At 36.3% G+C, this 21,412-nt stretch overlaps 1 protein-coding gene across 1 annotated transcript; it reads right to left on the bottom strand.

The window, feature by feature from the left end:
- Window positions 1–15,193: 15,193 nt before the first annotated feature.
- Window positions 15,194–19,672, bottom strand: LOC149892936 (uncharacterized). The gene is made up of 3 exons (XM_090084523.1): window positions 17,775–19,672; window positions 16,076–17,681; window positions 15,194–15,205 (listed from the first exon to the last, which is right to left on the bottom strand). Exons 1-3 carry the CDS (start codon window positions 19,670–19,672, stop codon window positions 15,194–15,196), a joined length of 3,516 nt encoding a protein of 1,171 aa, XP_089940649.1.
- Window positions 19,673–21,412: the final 1,740 nt, after the last annotated feature.

Genomic DNA, 21,412 nt, shown 5'->3' with positions numbered 1-21,412 from the left:
TGAAATATTATTTTAATAACTTAATTTTGTTGTAAAATTTGAAATAACAGTTATTTAAAATGACAGATAGAAATTTTATTGTTAAAAGCTTTCTCATTTTTTGGGAAAAGGCTAGTTTTCGAGAGGGAGTTAAAGTGACTTTTGAACTTAGAACTTTGAAGTTGAAATACTACAATGTATTGCAGGCTTTAGCCGCTTTACAGTGTGTAGATTGTAATGTAAAAATTTTACAACTTTTTTTTAATTTTACAGATATACGACGAGGATGATTCCTATGAAAAGGATCATGGAGACAAAGTTCCTCTGGTCATGGACAGAAGAGTAAAGTCAAGAAAACTGAGCAGTCCATCAAAGGGCAATCAGAATAAAAAGATTGATACTTGGTTAAAATACAAACCACAAGATAGAGATCAACTCCGAGGTGATTTGGAAATTGCAACGTTCTTAGCCAGATGCAACTTACCATTTAGTCTTGTTGGGCATAAAGGCTACCAGGATCTGATTGCTTATTTCAACCCAAAGATGCTGGTCAAATCTGCCACAACATACTCACGTTATAAGTAAGATATATAGTTTATTGTACTTTTGGTTAAATAAATGATTTTGGGATGGTTTCATTGGGTTTAAGAGGGAAACAAATTTAAAGAATTTGTATGAGTTTTAAATCAAACTTAAAATTCCAAACCCCTTAATCTTAATTGCAATGAAAATAACGCCGTAAGTCCCATGACGCCATTATTACATTATTGTTATTTTTTAGTAAGTTAGTACCTCCCTTTTTAATTTTAAAATTTTTAGTTTCTAGACCTGTCCGCGCCAATTTATTTTGTTGGTTTTTTTAAATAACTATAAATTAGTATAAACAACAGTTTTTTTATTTGTTTTTTCTTCTTTTAGGTTGCCATTAGTTTACAAAAACGTGAAAGCAGCAGTGGATCAAGTTCTGGAGAAAGATTTGCCAAAAAGTCCTGGATTCGCCATTTCTTCTGACATGTGGCAAAGTCGGAATAATGACGCCTATCAAGCCATCACCCTCCACTTCATCAATGAAGACTTCAACCACCGGATGTTTGTAATTGGTGTGTCACCCTTTTCTGGACGCCATACTGCAGAAGCTATTGCAAACAGACTGGATCAGTAAATAACTTTTTATAGAAGTTTTTTTAACTTAGTATAGTAGTACTTATACTAATACTTTAACTTACTATTACTAAGTTAGCTAATTACGTAGTACTTGTTGATTTGTTGTTGTACAAATTTTTATACAATTTAACATATTAGCGATATTACCCGTTACATTTAATATTTTTTATATCTTTAATTATAATTTTATAATATAATATTATAACTAAAGGTATGTAAATTTTAATTTAAATAATGTTTATACTTATTAATTTTTTTTTTATTTTTAGAAATGTCTCAGAGATTCCCGGAAATGTAGGACACAGCTATGTTGTTTGTGTTCATGACTTAGCTTCCAACCTGAGGGCAGCCATCCCTAAATGCAAGTTTGTTGACGAGTCTCTGCTCTGTGCTGATCACCTTTTGAACTTGGTTGTGGAAGGTGCAATTAAAGAAGCCAAGTCAGTTGAAGGTTTGGATCTGGAGTCAGCCATTAAAAAAGCCACAGAACTGTCATCTCTATGCCACAAGTCCTCTTTGTCAGAACAGCGAATCAAGAAGGAGATTCGAAACATGTTGGATGACAACGACACAGTTGACAAGGAGGAATTAAAGTATGTGAAAATTATCTCGCCTGTCAAAACCCGCTGGAACTCCACATTAATTATGATTGACAGTATTGTAAGGATGAGAAGACCTTCGAGCTCAATCAGGGATAATCCAGGTTCTGACCCTAACAAATTTGCACCAGCTATTCCCAGTGAGGATGAGTTTGACCTCTTTGACGAAACTTTGCCAATTTTAAGGAAAATCTCGGACATTTCGGAAAGCTTCTTTGCTGACAAGAAAGTCTCCATTCACAGAGTTATCTCTCATCTGTATGGATTGAAATACCGACTTCTGCAAGCTATTCGTGGTGGCCTGTCTCCTACTGCTGTGATGTTTTACCGAAAACTAGTTAAAGCCTTTGATTTCCGGTTTCCAGAATCTGGAGCAACCAACTTGCACTATTTGGTCGCCAACTTACTGAATCCTCTGTACAAGGGCCAGGCTTTGAAAAAGATTGGTGGATTTCATGAGGCCTATGATGTTCTTATTACAAAATCTCAGAACCACCAAGAATGGATCCAGGCATCACAAGAGATGGAAGCCAGGCAGCTAGAAGAGGCAAGATCTCAAGGTTCCCAACCTGATGACGACCCTTTCTTTGATTTGGCTAGTGACGTCCTAGTTAGAGTTACCTCCGCCCCAGCTGATCAGTCTTCCATTACTATTGAATGGGAACTGTACCTCAGGTACCTGCAGTAACTGGATTGGATGTCTTGACTTCTAGAGGACCAACAAACACAAGTTTCCATTATTGGCAGAATCTGCAAGAAAATGGCTTTGTGTGCCTGCATCTAGTGCTTCGTCAGAGAGAGCTTTTAGTGCTGGAGGTGCTATTGTCTCCTACAAACGAACCAAGTTGCAACCAGATTAAGTAGAGAAACTCCTGTATATCCAGCAAAACTATGTCAAAGTTAAGATCAAGAAATCGTTGCTCACTTCTGCTGAAGAACAAGCCGATGAAGCTGCTGCCGTTGAAGGACCTGCCTCTCCGTCTCCTGCTGCCTCTCGTGCCAGTACTCCAAATGTGGTTGATCTTACAGTTGAAGACAATTATTAGTTTGGAACTTTAAACAAAAGCAAAAATTCAGAAATTTGTTATGAATTTATATTTCCTTAAGTTAAATAAATTATGAAATAGAACAATGTATTGTTTCATATCGTTTCATATCGGTATTTATTGGTTACTCTCGTTTGAAAAAGTGAAGCAACACTGTTCTCCAAATAGACCGCCAGGTTGAAACTCTCCCCACTCCAGATTTTTTTACATTTCATCAATCATATGCAGTAGTAAACACAATATATGTTGTCAGAAAAATCTGAACTAAGTGCTAAATATGTATATTTTCAAAATTAAAACGCATAATTTTTGGCTTTTTTTCTTCAAAAGTTTTAACAGTCAGCCATTACGGTAATCAAAATAACCCATTTATATTCATTTATTTCATTTACAAAAAAAACCATAATATAAATACATTTGTATCACAAATGATATTAACGTTAATCAAAAAGGCGAAACGACATCTTGACTCGACTTGAAGATTTACAATATATTTGAACTAAAATGTGGAATTTTAAAATAAAAAAATTTGAATATTGTAAAAAATATCGTTATTATACCGATAAATATCGGTATTCTCGTTATTTTTATGTATTCCAATAAACCGATAAAAAAAAGCCGATATTTTCGTTTCAACCGATAAAATATCGTTTAGTTATCGGTTCAAACGATAAGTTATCGTTTCATTGACAAACTCATATGGTTTGATATCGTTATCATTTCTTATCGTTATCGGTTCAAAATATCGGTTCATACCGATATACCGATAACGATACGCAGACCCTTTCTTTTACAATTGCGTCATTTTCACACATTTAATGCAATAACAATTACATACATTAACACCTACATAAATTAGCACCTACAAACATTAACACCTAGACACATTAGCACCTACAAACATTAACACCTTCGTACACGCTAATTACATCCTGAAGACTTTATTCACAACACCTTGGAGCTCGGCTTTGGTATTTTTTGCCGTATGTTTTGAATCACCATCTTGCCGGAATTAGAATTCTCCATCGAGTAACTCTAGAGCAGATGGTAGCATATGATTTGAAAGTATTCTAACATACTTAGGGGAAGTCAATGTATCCTCTATAACATGAATACGCCCCACACCATCCCAACTGAAGCATCCCCAGGCCATGACATACTTGTCATGCTTTGTTTTCTGTTTAACATGCTTTTGTTGCATTAATTACCTGGTCTTCTTCATGTCTAACGTCTACCATCTGAACCATTAAGGCATATTTTCGTTTCGTCCAACCATAATACCTTCTTCGAATCATCAACGGTCCAATTTTGATACTTCTTTGCAAACGCAAACCTGTTTGCAATATGTCGTTTGGTAAGTAACGGTTTTTTGGCAAGTGCTCTACCATGTAAATCATACTCATGCAGCCTGTTTCTAACAGTCCGAGGACTTATATTGACTTACTCGAGTTCTCTGATTGATTCGCAATATCTGTTGCATTTGGTCTCACAGAATTCTCAACCAAAGTGAGAATTTATCGATTAATCCTTGGAGTTGTTTTTCGTTTTCGTCCAGATCAGGCAAACTTTTGAGTACTCCATACTTTTTAATTCTCCCCAGAGTATCTTGAACATTTGATTTGGGGATATCAAACTGTTGTGCTATATCTCAAACCGTTTTGGCTTCTTTTGAGACAATTTCAATCTCTTTCCTAGCAACTTCTGTCAATTCTTTACTATTCACCATGGTAACGGTTGTCTATGGATTCTAAATGTTACAGAAATAAATATTATGATTTTTATCATTTTTACTTTTATTATCCTAAGCTACTAGGATACTTATAAGATCTTACATCGTGAACTTTATTGAAAACCTTTACCAAAAATTAGCAGAAAGTAACTCTCCGGATACTTGTTTCCACAGTCATTTTAGTTTTTCTTACCAAAAGGTATCTACCTGGTGTATTAAATGTTTGATGATACACTTAGATAGAGCTTGTCGAGAGCTACAAAAATATATAAACAGTATGAAGTTTCCTTCATTTAATAAAGAATTATACCTTAAAATAGTTTGTCCGGATACTTTTTTCCGTAACTGTATATATATATATATATATATATATATATATATATATATATATATATATATATATATATATATATATATTTATATATATAATATATATTTATATATATAATATATATTTATATATATAATATATATTTATATATATAATATATATTTATATATATAATATATATTTATATATATAATATATATTTATATATATATATATATATATATATATATATTATAGTGTTGTTAATAATCTTGATTTATAAACCATTATATTAATGGTATATAAATTTTGATTTAAATATCTATTTACAAATTTAAAAAAAAACTTCTTTCTTCTAAATACTAACTGATATTTTCAAATAAAATTAGTTTACAAAGTAAAAGTATCAACTTTTCTATGTATTAAAAAATGTTGTTATTTCAGAATTTCGTTATTCAGAACTTCGCCATTCATTGAAGTATGCTGCCATTTTTAAACTTTAATAGAAACAGGTTCGGTTTTTTATTAAAATGTATCATTGAAATAAAAAGCAGAACCCAATCGGCTTAATGTTGACTGAATGTCTGTTAGCCGCTTCGTCGGCGAACAGACATATAACCGACGTTCAGCCGATATTGTTTAGTTGAAAACAGTGTAGCCGATGTTGAACCGATTTAACTAGCTCGGCCCGAGCTAGGCCCGACGTCGGCCTTAACACAGGGTATTAGGTAAAGAAGTATTAATACCTAAAGCACTAATATGATATAGGATTACAAATAGTAATAGTATAATAGAATATATTGAGGACGGTAAACACAACATTAACCCTTTAACGATTAAACCTTGCCATATCCTAACTAAACTATCCCCAAGCCTTGCCCTTTCCTAAGCAAGTGATCCCCACATTACCAACCTTAATTCCAACCTCCACATTATACTTCCACACAACCCTCGCACCCATACATACCTAACCTCTATAACCTGATACAGCTCAACACTAACAAATAAAACATAATTCATTTAATTCATAAAAACGCAGCCCACATAGTATGATGTAAATTTCTGTACAATAAGAAAGATGAAAGTGAAAAAAGCAAACTTTGTTCATTTGTTTTCAATTTTCTCAATAAAGCATAAAAGGTCTTTTGACTCAGTTAAGATCAAAACACAATATTCGAATTAAGTTTTGCACTGAAAATTTAGCATCAGAATCAAAATCAAAAGTTGCTAATATTGATAATTTTTTGAAAAAAATACAAAGACAACTGGTGAAACACTTGTTGCTATTGATTGCCTAATCTTTAACCAGATCTCTAAAAGTTCGTTGATTAGAAAAGCATTAGAGCTGATGGGAATGATATTTCAAATGGCAAGGACTGTGGTAAATTGACATTCATGAGGTTCAATGAAGAAGTTCAAATCAAGAAACGAGTGAAAATTTCTTTAATATAAATTTTTTAAAATAAATTTTGATGAGTTTAAATCTGCAAGAGACAAGCCATACATGAATCTTGACCTGCATTTCAGAATAGAATTTCAGTCTCTTGAAATATACATATTAACGGAAGTATGGCCACTAAGAAAGCCATTGATTTTACATGAACTAAACTTGGTAAGTATGAGATTTCATTGGAAGAACACAAAATTGAAAATTGAGTTGAAAATATAACCGATGATGAAAGTACTATGATGAAGTTTGTTCAGAGACATATACCTTATATATTGCATTCCTTTATTCATGCTATTTATCTTAATGTCTGTGAAATGCTGTATAAGTTCAACCATCAAAAGTAAGTTGATGAAGAAGATTCAGATTCAGATTCAAATGAAGATCAAGTTGATATTGAATCGATTCCTGATATTAAAACTATAATGGCCAAAATCAGAAAAAGAATTAAAAATTTTCGCAAATCTCAAGTAAAAAATTATGATTTTTACAACCCGAAATTGCGATCTTAATTGGAATGGAAATAGCTTTATTTCTTGACACACAAACAAGGTGAAACAGCTTACTTACCAGGTTGCAACGCGTTTTGGAAATGAGAAAATTAGTGAAGTTGGCAATAATTAAGCTTGATCAGGATTTTGAACTCAATAACTGCAATTAGCGTTATTTACGCTAAATTACGTTATTTATTGCATATATATAAACTATTATTGTGTCGCGTCAGAAGGAGCGTTGTGCGTGCGTCATATATTCATTGTATAATTCATTGTACATAATTCATTGTACACAATGAATTTAAAAAACATATATAAATTGTAAAAGCTGAGTAAAAGCAAGGGAAAACAATATAACTTTAACAGAAATATAGTCATCTTGATAGTACAAGCTATTTCGGTAATGAGCATCGTAATAAAGTTCGCGGATTTGGTGTCGCAGTACGATGGTTCAGGTGAATTTTCAGAATGGATACAGAAATGGGAACTGGTAGCAAAACTTCAAAAAGTTGACGAGCTGCATGTGGTGCTCCCCTTATTTCTTTTTGGCGGGGCGTTTATCGTTTATCAAGGTCTTAGAGATGAGATAAAAGAAGACTACAGTGAAGTGAGAAACGCACTGACTACTGCCTTCTCTGCTTCAAATCGCCGTCTTAAAGGAAACGAGTCCTTTGACTTATATCTCGCAGGATTATCACGTAACCGAAGAGTGGATAAGGTGCGCATTTATTCTCGGATTACCTGATGAAGAAAGAAAACAGCTCCTAACTGCATGCTCAATATTAACAATGTCCCTGCACCAGATTGCTGAAAAAGCAAAAAGTTTGGAAATCTTAAAGAATCGTGTTTTGTTTGTCGCGTGAATCCTGTTGCCATTGGTCCGAGAAAAGTTCTTTAAGGAAGCGGAAAATAGACCATAACGTGCTACCGTTGCGGCGAGGATGAACATATCAGTCAAAACTGCAGAAAAGAAATTGAGAAGAAGAGGTGCTTTGTGTGTGGAATGGACAATCACCTGGCCTTGGACTGCTATAAAAAGTGTACGAACTCAAAAAACATGGAAGGGAAGCCACCCGTTTTTGTGCGTGCGGCTTCCCAAAAAATTTAAAACCGCCAACTCTCTGCGTATATGTCAATGGAAGAAAAATAAAACCATTGTAGGATACTGGATGCTCCAAATCAATTTTAAGTCGGGATATTGTAAACGCAAAAAATGTCAAATAGGCAAGAGAAAAGATTGTTATGATCAATGAAAAGTCAATTGAAGTAAAACACCAGATTGTTGTCGATCTTTTTATAAATAATAACACCATTGATTTGGAATGCCTGGTTGCCGACATTGTTCCCGAATATCAAATGCTACTTGGTATGGACGCAATACGACTGCTTGGAGGTGTCCTAGTTAGGAGAGACGGCGAAACCATAAACTTCAATGTAGAACAATTAATTATCGGTGCTACTGCAGTCTCTCAAGAAAAAACGCATGAAGTATCTTCGCATGCTATTCAACAGCTGATTGATAAAGACTTCGTAGCAGAATTCAAAAATGGCAGTTGAAGCGTGTCTTAGAAATGGCTGATGGAACCACCAACTTTAACAAACAAAATTGAGTACGCAAAGGAAATAAGTGAATGGATAGCACAGGGATGGGTGAAACCATTTGAAGGGAGATATAATTGCATCATTCTGTTGATGGCAGTTATACAACGAAGCAAATCAAAAGTATCCCCGGTGATGGACTACCGGGAGCTGAATCAATTTGTATCCAGTCATACTGCAGATGGCGACGTTTGCAGTACCAAACTTCGCAACTGGAGAAAGTTGGGAGAAAATCTTAAGATAATCGATTTAAAGAAAGCGTACCTGCAGATTCGTGTCGACGATTCACTATGGAAATATCAAGTTGTGGAATATGAAGGGCAGCCTTACTGTCCAACAAGATTGGGTTTTGGTTTATATGCGACACCCAGAATAATGACTAAAATCTTAAAAAAGGTATTATCCTTAGACAAAGTTGTCGAGTCTGAGACAGATTCATTTATTGATGACATCATTGTCAATAATAATATAGTGTCAAGTTGCAGAGTTCAAGAACTCTTGAAAAAATATGGCTTGGATTCTAAGTTGCCAGAAAAACATGTCGGCGGTGGTGTGCTTGGATTGCGAGTGTACAAACAATGCAACCAAGTCCGTTGGAAACGTGACAACATACCCAAAGTTCCTGAAGGAAAAATGACACGTCAGCAAATCTTTTCTTGGTGCGGACAGCTGACCGGACATTTTCCAATTGCAAATTGGTTGCGCCCTTCGTGCAGCTATCTAAAAAAGGTTTCGAGTAGTTGTGGATAGGACACTTTTTTGAACGAACGTGTTGTCAAATTAGTAAGCAGTTTAAATGAAAGACTTACAAAGGAAGATCCCGTTCATGGGTCATGGAACGTCAAAAACACTTCCAAAGCAGCAGTGTGGTGCGATACAAGCAGTTTAGCTGTTGGCATAGTTTTGAAAGTGGCTGGGGAAATAGAAGAAGACTGCTCGTGGCTGGGAAAACAAGATGATACGGCTCACATTAATTTTGCAGAGTTAGAAGCCGTGATAAAAGGAATTAATCTAGCAACAAATTGGGGATTCGAATGTATTACCATAAAGTATGATTCGGCTACTGTTGTCGGCTGGTTGAATTGCTTAATTATCGGTGACTAGCCTGTTTGAGTACACGGTTTTGGAGAACCACTTGTCCATCGCCGGTTGTTGTTAATTGAAGACCTTGTGATGGAGTGCGGTATAAAATTAAAACTTTTCCTGGTTAAGTCAGCAGAAAATAAAACCGACGCTCTTACGAGGGTACCGCAGAACTGGCTGCATTCAAACCATTCTGCAATGACAGCAAATGTTGTACCACCTGATGTGAAGTCATTTCATAATCTTCATCATTTTGGAGTCAATCGAACCCTTTATTTGATGAAACAGACATATCCAAAGGAGAAAGTTTGTAGAAAAGATGTTGAACCAGTCGTGAAAAATTGCGAAAGATGTTTATCGGTGGATCCTGCGCCAATTAGATGGGAAGAAGGAAATCTTGAAGTTGGAAAGAGTTGGCACCGTTTAGCTATTGACATAACCCACTATAAATCAGAGATTTATTTGTATATTACTGTCTGTGGCAAAAGGAGCAAGTTTGCAATTTGAAGAAAGCTACAGAACGAGAAAGAGACAACACTGTGCTTCCATTTAGAAAAAATATTCCGAGAAAGGGGACCTCCACGGCAAGTTCTACTTGACAATAGCAAGACTTTTCGCTCAAAACTTATTGGTGAATTATGCGCAGAATGGGGACTGTCCATCCTTTTTAGTTGCGCTTAAAGGCCATCTGGGAACGAAATTGTTAAACTTCATCATCGCACAATCAAGCGAATGGCAGCCAGAAGTGGAAAAGATCCGTTAAAAATGGTATATTGGTATAACGTGGCTCCCAGTAAAAATGGCGAGGAAATATCGCTCCATTACAAAGCTATATTTTCTAATGAGTGGAAACCACACCCAATATCTGCCAAAACTAACGAGGAAGTTCTCCACAACTATACGCAAGGATAAGAATTATTTGTAAAACCACCTGACTCAAAATGTACGAGCGAATGGAACAGAGGAAAGGTTTCAGATGAAGGACGAGAAGTTTCGGTAGAAATCAATGGATTGCCGAGGCACATAACGGACGTCCATCCTATTCCCATCGTCGCTGACTTGTCTACTAGAGAACCGGAAGAACCCATCGTGGATAACCTGAATCTCCGAAGATCAACGCGAGTGCAGAAGTTTCCGAATAAATATGCGGACTCTGTGATCTAGAGATCAATGGGTGTTGTAGTTAGCGTAAATAATTGCATATATATAAACTATTATAGTGTCGCGTCAGAAGGAGCGTTGTGCGTGCGTCATATAGTCATTGTATACTTCATTGTACATAATTCATTGTACTCAATGAATTTAAAAAACCTATATAAATTGTAAAAGCTGAGAAAGAGCAGGGAAAATATATAACTGTAATAGAAATATAGCCATCTCGATAGTAAAATAACGAAGACTTCAATAAAGTCAAAAAACTCTGTGCGTCCATAACTCCCATTGAAATGCTAGTAAGGTACATATGCCAAGAAGATGAAGCCCTTATTTTTGCTAAAAATGTTGTGATATTTACACTTTGAAAGTTGATAGGCTTGAAGACGTCCATCGGCAATTTCTCGGCTGTGTGAGGCGGGTCTTTTTTTATAATTTCTTGTTTACATATGTGATACGGGACTTTCTTTTAAGAATGGAATGAGATTTAATGGCTTGTATTTTAGGAGGATAGGGCGTATAGGTGTATGGATGCCTCTTGGTTCTGTGTAATGGTAGCACTCTGACTTGTGTTATGATACGCGCGTACTTTTCTTGGCGCGCGATATATTTCTTCCCTATTTACTTTATGAATAACAAATCTTTTTTCGTTATTAACAAATAATATATTCTCCACTTTAAACTATATGAAAAACTGTTTCTTACTAATTCTTCTGTTTCTTCTTTTGTCGTTTATCATATAACCAACTATAAATTTCCCTTCCCTAAATGCCCACCCGTATATCCCTTATGACTATAACTTGTCTTCCCCACTTTAAACAATTTTCGTAACTTTCTCCTCTTCTTTCCACTTCTCTCCACTTCTTTTTCCTCAACCCTTTGCCGCTTTTCTCTTCGGGATTCTCGTTTTTATATTTGTTGCTTTGTATTTGGGCGTTGGCGTCTTTTCATTTTCGTTAGATAGCGTGTAAAATATTAATGATTGATTTTGGGTGTTTTGATTGTTATCAATAGCATCTTGGTTAATTAGGTTTAGCTTCCTCACAGCTGACAGATTTAAATTCAGGATTTGCGAGAGACGTAATGAAAGTCTGATTTAGCTCTCTGCGTATCTAAATCCTTAAGATTTCCATGACCAATCTCATGATCAATTCGGAAAAAAGTAAAGAAGACTTCTATTACATCACATCAAATACAGCTTTGATTCAAAGGCTGTTTTGTCCTAAGCAATTTCTCAAAACAAAGAAACTGAAAGTGAAGGCCTCAACTAACAATGTTGAAAAAGATAAAAATGAAACACTTACCTTATTAGTTAAATTCCAAAAGTTCCAAATGGAACGTGAGAAAAAAGACAACAAAAAAATCGGCTTTGAACTTTTTGGAGCTAAATAGTTAAAAAAGAAATGCAGTTGTTTGAGGCAACTGAAGTGAGACCTTACAACCTTCAAAAGCTTTATAATGCTATTCTAACAATTAGGCCCACCTCACTTGATTCTGAAAGAGCTTTTTTAGCATTAGGCCTCTTTTAAGACAAAATTAAGAACCAAATTAAATGATGACACATTAAATGCGATGATCACCTTATGTCAACAAATTGGCTTGAAAAGCGAATTGGCTTGAAAACACAGAGTAAAATTTCATTCTTTATTTTCCTGTTGTGAAAAAACTTTTTCGCAATAAAAGAAAACTGTAATTTCAATTATGTAGGAAACCTCTGCAACCCCAATAAACCCAAGAAAACCTTGCAAACTTAGTAAAACCTGGCTAAAAATTGTTAACTGGCAGGTGCCTCAACATTAAACTATAACTTAAGGATATCCAGAAAAATGAAAATTACTTTTACATTAATACTAGCAAAAAGACCTTTAGAATAGGAGATATTGGCAAAAGCAGTACCCCATGTTATTCTAGTTTAGAAAAACAGTTTATCTAACTTATCTGATTTTTCTTGCAGATTTTCTAAACGGGGCGCTGTTTTTGCCAACATTTTCTGTTCCAATGGACTCTTTGAAACTTAAGCTGCCAAGTAAACGGTTAAAATGTAATGTGAAATGTTTTACAATCTCAGGTATTTCTTCAGTTTGCTGTTCTAACCAATGGCTAACACATTAACAATTTCAGACAAAATTCGGTTTCTAAAAATTTACAAAATCATAGATGAGATTGATGGCGTAGTAATACGTTATTGATTATTATAATGTTAAACTTAGTTTTTGCGCAATAGTAAAATAACTAAAAAATAATTAATCTACTGCGGGGCAGGCTGCTTTATTAAACGGGACAAGTTGCAACACAATAATTTAAAAATCTAAACCTTGCAGAGTCCTCAGAAATACGAACTTGTCAGTAATTTATATTTTTTTTACGTCTCAATTTAACAAAGGAGGATGGTTAGGAGAAAATACTTCCAAACCTTAGGTTAGTTCCAAACCAGACAAAAAAAAGGTTGATGAAAACTGTGATCAGAGGGAGGCTTTACCACATTTCAAATGGGAATGCTGAAATTTCATTTAGCGACTTGGCTGAAAATTCAACATCTTCATGCATGTGTACTAGGCCATGTATATTGTACACAGTGAAGGCTGGACCATACAAATCTTTGGCGCTCTGAACAAAAAATATCAGAAGATATCTTTTGTTCAGAGCGCCAAAATCCTTCGCGATATCATGATTATAGTACTACTAGAAAACACGGGTTCTGGGACAAAACGATTTTTTCCGTGATCGTCATATAAATTTTTGATAATTTCTGGGACAAAACGATTTTTTCATGACGTGATAAATCGTAATGAAAAAGAAAAGATGTTTCATGCCAGCATAATTAGCTACAAGCCTTGGAATTTCACAAGTGAAAATTTTAAATGATTTTTAAGCGTAATAATAGGCTTGTCCGAGGAGAAGGTAAAAGCTTCCGGATTGACCGACTTGAGCGTCTCCAGAGTTGAGCGTGACGACAAGCCTTCTTCCGGCTGCGACGCTGGGCATGGAGTCTGCTTCTCCGAAATTTCTGTAAAAGGAAATGGTGGTAGTGGGCACGATGGAAGCATTGGATTGATACAACAGCCCCGTCGATGTGTTGTTGAAGGAGGTGATGTTTGATCCGTTCCACGAAGACAAGTAAAAATCTTCCAATCCAGACGAGGAAAAGAAGCATGTGCTGTCAGCGTCGTATCCAGGAAAATAGGTGTAATTGTTGGTGTTGTAAGGAGTCCAAGGAGTGAGAACGGTTCCGTTTCCAGGAGGCAAATTTCCATCATACATTCTGACTCTGGATTCCCACCAGTTTCCAGAAGCTCCAATGACATGCACTCTGATGTATTTGAGAAAAACTCCGTTTCCTTTCCCGTTGGTGTTCAACAAAACATATTCGCTACCATACGTCGTGTTTAAATAACGAAACGTCTTGCTGTACAGCTTGTAAAGAGGGATGGAAGCAGGAATGGAAGCAAGTGTGGAAATGAACGGTTGAATCCAATACGTGATGGCTGTGGAATTTTTATTGACCAGTTGAATGGAGACGTCGTTTCTGAAAGGCATGTCCAACGTCAAGTATCCTCCCAAAGAATTGGAGTTGAAAGCGTTGCATCCTTGTAAAGAGTTGACGTAAAACGATCCTCCGAGAGGGGAAAAAAGCAAATCGGTAGCAAGTCCTGTTTGATCCACTCCAATTCCGTCAGTCACTTCTGCATAATTTCCCACATTGATTTCTCCGTCTGTGAAGATTCGAATAAAGACTTGACCAGGAACATTGGTTCCAGAGATGCTGTATAAAGCCAGCCACAGTCTTCTCAACACTCCAGATTTTCCAGAAAACGAAAACACAGGAGAAGTGGTTAACGCTGCCACCGTTTGAGACTTAAACCCCAAACTGGTGAAACTGGATCCAGGGACGACACTAGTCAAGCTCGATTTTTGCAACAACAAGTCCACATAACTTTTTGTCGCAGCGTCTTGCGCGTTTGAAGGATCGAGCACATTGATTGCTTTATGAGAATTCAAATCCAAGTCAGCTGTTCCAATCGTCGTTCCTCCTCCACCGGCATGCGTGTCCACGTAATTTTTGGTGGCTGAATCCGAAGCAGAAACGGGTTCCGACAGATTGGTTAATTTGTGTTGTGTCATGTTGACGTCTGTGTACAAAATGTTGGAGTAAGCCACTTTGGTGTCTACATACGCTTTTGTTGCTGCGTCGTGAGAAGTGGTTGGATCTTTCACATTGATTAATTTGTTGTTGTTTAAATCCATGTCTGCAGTGATGGTGCTCGTTCCATCTGTTTTGACGAGCATGCTCGAGCTGACATCGACGTAATTTTTTGTTGCAGCATCGTGAAGATTGGTTGGTTCGTTCAAGTTGATCGCTTTGTGAAAATTCAAATCCAAGTCAGCTGTTCCAATCACCGTTCCTCCTCCTCCACCTGTTGAATGCGTGTCGACGTAATTTTTTGTGGCGGCATCATGTGCATTAGTCGGTTCACCCAAGTTGATGATTTTATGAGAGTTGTAATCCATGTCTGCAGTGATGGTGCTGGATCCATCCGTTTTGACATAAACGTTGCTTGATGAGTCATATGTAAGGTTGTCGAGATAAACGCTAAACTCGTTTCTGTTGAATTTGTCAATCATTTTTTAAAAGGACAAAAAATTTTTTTAGATCTTTAATCACCAAAGGGTGTTGACAACGTCTTGAAAGCTGTTTCCTTCATCACATTTTTTCAAGACGTAAAGACACAAGTGACCACAATAAGACGTGTTTCCAAACTGCACTCTTTCGCTGTTGTAAAAGACAGGACTTTTCAGATATTGAACCAATTCAACGAGAGGGGGTTGAGCGTAAGAGTCAAAGCTGAACTTCTTATCACCGTCTTTGAACCAACACACCCAATGAAACCCGTTGGTGCTTGAATCCCCCGTGTTGATAATCCCGCATTCTTTTTTTCTAGTTTTTTTTGGCAACATGTCTCTGACAAAAACCCCGCGAAAGTTTTTTATTTTTAATTTTTTTGCTGCCTCTATCAATTGAAAATTGGTCAAAGCCTCGTTTGGCAAAATAATTCCTTCTACATTGATCATTTTTTTTATTTTGTTCATTTTTTTAATTTGCTTCCCCATTTTTGTCACTTACCTTTTGTTCCTCTTTTAATTTGTAATGACCATAGGCCAACGTTCGGATCCCATCATCCAAAATGATCCTCTTGTCATCGTTGGAGCTGAGAGAGGTTTTGTTGATTTCCTCCGTGTAAACGTTATGCAAACGGGATCGGATGACATTCATTTTGTTCAACTTTTCTTTTTTGGTTTCGAGACAATTTTTGTAATCGTTGTGTGTGATGTATTTTTGGACAACATATTTTTTAACTCCTTTACATTTTTTGTGCTCTTTTTGATGTATTTTGTAAGAGTACAATTTAGACCTGAGACCGACAAACTCTTCAATCTGTTTTCCTCCGGTTTCGTCTTTGAACATCCCAATGACCTTTTTGTTTAAACCCACTTTGAACCCAACGTTTTGAATGGCAGGATGGTCTTTTGGAAAATCGCTCGTGTCGAATTTGCTTTCCACATCATCTGCAATGTCCTTGTAAAAATCGTCCGTTTTTATTTCATAAACCAGCGAGTCCGTGTCGGTCATCAACAGCTTTACCTTATCACCATATTTAGGTTTGATGTAATCATAATGGAACTCAAACATTAAGGTTTTGCTCAAATCCAAAATGGACATACCCAAATAAATTGGTTTGTTGTAAAAAATTGATGTCCTTTTCATGTGAACGGCAATTAAGTTTTCGTCGAAAATCGTGTGACGGTCGTAGTTGGGTTTAGCCGCCAATTTTGTTGCCTTTTCCTTTGTTGTTACCAGTCTCACGTCCACTCTTTTTTCAATGTTCTCCATTGTTTTTCCAAACACCGAGTTGTTCATCAGTTTGAAAAATTCCTTTTCAAACTCGCTGGTGGCTTTTGTTCTCAATTGTGTGTTGAGGTCAATGTATGGTTTCATCCAATCACTTTGCTCAAATTTTATACCTCTGTGGACCTTTGAGATTTTTATTCCCATTCGTTCATACAATTTCAGGTTTTCGCAGTGAAGGACATATTTTTTTTTGTCGTTTAAATTTGGAACGAGCTTATCCACTTTTCCGATTTTCATTCTCTCTGGGGCCAACGGATAATCGTTATGTTCATCGTGAAGGCTTTCAGGATAATCCAAATCAACTTCAAGAAAGCATGGCATCGATTTCCAATCGGACAGTTCGTCTTCTGTCATCCATTTGAAACCGTGAGTGGGAAGAGGTTTGCACATGGCCCATCCATACAGGTTGTTAGCGTCTAAGTATTGAATGAATTTTGACGGTTGGCTTGGATCGCACGAGTCGCCCATGTATTTGTTGTTTGATTTTCCATACCGATTGGAGATCATGCTGATCCCTCCACGTGTTCCTTTTTGTATCATTCGAAGCATGTCGGGGTCGCTTAACAATTCCAATCTTATTTTTGTCAGTTTCAAACAAGCGTCCCAAGCCAACCCTGGAGACGTGTAATACCAGGCTGGGTCGAGCTTGTAATGTTTCATGCAAACGTCTCTGAAATTTTCAAAGACGTCCGCCAGAATCAAAACGTCTGACGCGTTGTACAAATCATGATAATCTCTGAACGTTTCACATTCAAACACGTTCCAAACCTTTTGCGCATGCGTGTAATCTTCATCGCTTATCTCCTCGTGATTAAGTTCTGAGAAAAACGCTTCTTTTGGAGGCAATTGCGTTTCTTGAAATTTTTCGAATCCATCCACCCAACCGTAAGGGTAAACGCCTTTTCTTCGAAGCAAATCGAATTTTTCTCCATTAAAATGTTTTAAGAGGTTTTTGAACTCTTCCGGCTTTAAATTTTTCGACAAAGTATCCAAACTGAAGGAAAGGAATCTAAAACTGTCGATGAACCTCAATTCAATTTTTTTGTCTTTGGGTTTTCCGTCTTTCCCAGTGTACTCTCCCACTTTGATTTTTTTCGAGAAGCTGATGTATTTTTCCTCGTTGCATGGGATGCAGTTTATTTCTCCTCCCAATTTTTTGATAAACAAATGGCTGTCATAACCAGACAGATTGTGAAAAACGACAGGAACAAATTTTGGGACTTTGTATTTTTTATTGCAAGCATCATGAGCAGCACCACGGTACTTTCCAGTGAAATGGCAATGATCACGAACCTTTTTTTCCGAATCTAGAATTTTTTCTTCGCAAATGTGACAAACCGTTGCTGATTTGAAATTATTTTCATCCTCCTTTGTGATAACCATATTTTTTTCCAAGTTTTTACCAAAAATTTCTTTTATTTCTTTTTCCAAACTTTCGACAAAAAATTGAGCCACGTCTTGGTTCTCGTTTGACGATTCTGAAATGGATGGATCACCGTTATAAACGGTTTCATCAAAACATTTGATGTAATAGGAAAAGGAGCTCGGAACGTGCTTTTGAAACTTTTTGGTGTACGACTGACCTGGATTTTGCTCGCATGAGTCCACCGGTTTGACAAAGCTTTCAAAATCAGCGTAAACGATGAATGGAACCCTCATCGACCTGCCTAAGTGCTCAAATTTCATGAACGAATTTTCTTTAGGAAGATCCATTCGGATCGAGTCATGCTCTCTGCAATAAGTCGAATGCTTTGAAAGAGACTCCTCGCTGTTCATCCCCTGCAAACAATTTCTACAATAATATTTTTTTACTTTTTCTTTTGATGCTTGGGATGAAATGAGTCGACTCAGATTTTTGATCAGGCAGTAATGATTTGTTTTTTCATCTGAAATAAGAAGCAAATCTATTTCATGCTTTCTGTTAAAGCATTTCGATATTCTCAAAGGGTGAACTAATTCATTTTTGTATCCGAAAACGTTGACACTGATGTCTGGATTATTTTTTTCAAATTTTTTGATTTGATCGAGTTTAACAGGAAAATCAATCCCTTCCCAATTTAAATTTTTTGAATTTTCGATCAAGTCTTTGTCAATCCTTTCTCCATGTTTTTCTTTCATGTTTAACGCCCTGGTGACACACCACTTGAAGCATTCATTGTCTTCGTTCACCATGTTGATGATTGCTTTTTTGCTTGACAGAAAATCGTCGAGAGGGATATACGACCGACCACCGATAGGCTTGTAGTCAATAAAGTTAATATCCATTTTCAAGATGGCGGACACTGTGCAATTCGAGCCCATTTTGTTGTATTTTTCCATGTTTTCCAGGATCTTATCTTTTGCTTCTTCATAAAATTCGCTCAAGTTCGTCGACTCCAAAATAATCCCAGCTTTTGATGAAAAAGGAACGATTCGATGCACCTCCTCTCCTGTTGTGATGCTGACGCTCTCCATATCGATTGTTAAAACAAGGATCGCTTTTTTGTTTTTATTCTCTTGAAGAATCTTGATCACTCCGTCTTTCGCCAAATTTAAAAAGGCAGAAGCATCCTTTTGGTTTCCTTCGACTTGATGCGAAAATTGTTTGGCAACACGCTTCAGCGCGTGATCAGTCAATTGAAAATGAATGAGGGGTTTGTAAACTGCATTTCGTACAATTGACTTGAGTATCGTTGATTTGAGGGAGTCTACTTTCTTTTTCACTTCGTTGCCTACATTGCTCACTGTTCTCTTCACAGCCTCTGGAACGTAAGGATCGACAATCTCAAGAAATCTGTTGAAGCTGTTGACAACTGTATTTGTTACAGCCGTTGTAAACCTTGAAAAAACTCCTGGGGTCAACACAGGAGAAGAATCTGTAACAGGGGAGTCAAAGATATATTGTGATGATGGCTTTGGAGGAAGAGCTGGCTTCACCATGATAGGTCTTGGTGGAATTGTTGATGGTTTCGGAGCGATGACAGGCTTTTGACGTGGGGCAATCGAACTAAGATCAGGACGAGGAGCGATAACAGGTCTTTTAATAACCCATGAAAGTATGCTCCTTTGAGATGATGTAGCGTTTAATTTTTTCACAAGATCAGTCTTTTGCATCTTTGAATAATTTTTCAATTTTTGAGCTTTGGCGATTTCTCGCAATTCTTTTAAAGTTTTTGTCTCCATTTTTTTATTGCCAAGAAAATTATTTAACTCAAAATCAATTTTTTGAGGTTTTCCATTCTTCCGCATTTTGTTTTTTATTTTTATTACGCCAAGAACTTTTTTTTAGATCCTTCGGATCCGTGGAAAATCTTTGATTTTTTAATTCTTAGAAAAAAGAATTAAAAATGTTTAAGCAGCAGGAGCGCCAAATCTTCCCACTCTCCAAGAAGACGGAGAGTTTTTTTCCCACTCTTCTGCAATGATCTCGCTTTCCGTCTCTTCTGCAATGATCTTGTTTTCAGACTTTCCTTTTAAGATATAACTAACTACTAAATTTCGTCGATCATCATCCGTAACTTCATGGTCATACATAGAATTACCATTTTCAAAAACAACAATATCATAAGGACCAATATCATCATGTTCAGGATCAAGAAGATCTTCACGACGAATATTATCTTCAACAATATCTTCAGGATCAATATTTTCAGAATAACTCATCTTTTCTATTGTCAAGAAAATTATTTAACTCAAAATCAATTTTTTCGGACTTTTCATTTTTTCGGACTTGGAGTTTTTTTTCTGTTTTCGAGTTTTTCAGAATTTACGATATCAATCTTGATTCCATTATCCGCTTTTCCATCGCGACGCTCCAAATATCTCCAGCCATGACCAGTCTTTTTCATCGCTTCGTAAAGAGATTTGTATTCAACCACCTCTCCTGTTTCCATGTTGGTCGTTTTCACAGACACAGGTTTTTTTCTAATATAACCAAGCCTCTCGTATTTGGGATCGATCTGTTTTTTCACATTTTCAGTTTTTATTTCTTTTTTCGGTCGACCCACATGTCTGCATTCTTTTACACCTTCCAAAAGCGAATCTTTGCTTACAAGATTGTTCTCAACCGCAATCATCAGCAAAGACGGCAAATTGTTTGAGGTTAATGTAATACCATTTTCTCTCAGCAAATTTTTCAGATAATTTTTTGTTAGTCTCATCTTTTTTTATATGAAAAGAAAAATTTTTTAAATCAATTTCTTCATGAATCCTTAATAAACAACGTGCATGTTGGTTCCGTCTGAAGAAAAACCCATCAATTTGTCGGAAATGATCACTGCGAAAATAACGGTGTTGGCTGGCACAGCCGTTCTGAATTTTAGGTTGACAACCAATTCAGCTGTTTCGGAAACAACTCTCTCCTTTTGCTTGCTGATGTCGACAAAAAACAACGGAAACAAATTTTTATATTCAAGAAGAGTCAAACCAGATTGACAAACAAGCTCGTTTGTACCATAATATTTTTCATCAAAAGTGAACGCATCAGAATGAGCCATAACTATTTTCTTTTCTCCAAAATTCAAGTCGTAACTGTAATTTGGATATTTTATCCCATTGACGGTTACGAAAAAATTGCTGACATCACAATGATCGAACACGGCTGGATTTACGGTTTGAGCGGAACCTCTGTTTGTCTGAAGGCCAAACACGATATATCTCGGAACGCTTTTGTCTACGACCCTTCCAAGTGTCCAAGTGAATTCTGTGAGACCAGCTGGAACGACTTGTCTTTCAACTTTGTTTGCTTTGTAAGCCACTGGAACTTTGATTTTCTTTGTCATAAAATTTAAAAATTCTGATTTTTTCAAAACATCAAGCTCAATCCTTGGCATGAAAAGTCGGAATTTTTTAAGGTCAATCATTCCTGCAGCAACAGTTCCAGCTCTGTAAATGGCGTCATCGTACTCTTTTTTTGTAAATTTG

The sequence above is a fragment of the Hydra viridissima genome, unplaced genomic scaffold (genome assembly GCF_058129835.1).
Source record: "Hydra viridissima isolate aposymbiotic clone 2 unplaced genomic scaffold, HvirCarnegie_v1 scaffold_1, whole genome shotgun sequence".
Taxonomy (NCBI): Eukaryota; Metazoa; Cnidaria; class Hydrozoa; order Anthoathecata; family Hydridae; genus Hydra; species Hydra viridissima.
Note: the sequence above shows the minus strand (reverse complement) of the source record. Positions and strands in the feature narration are given on the sequence as shown.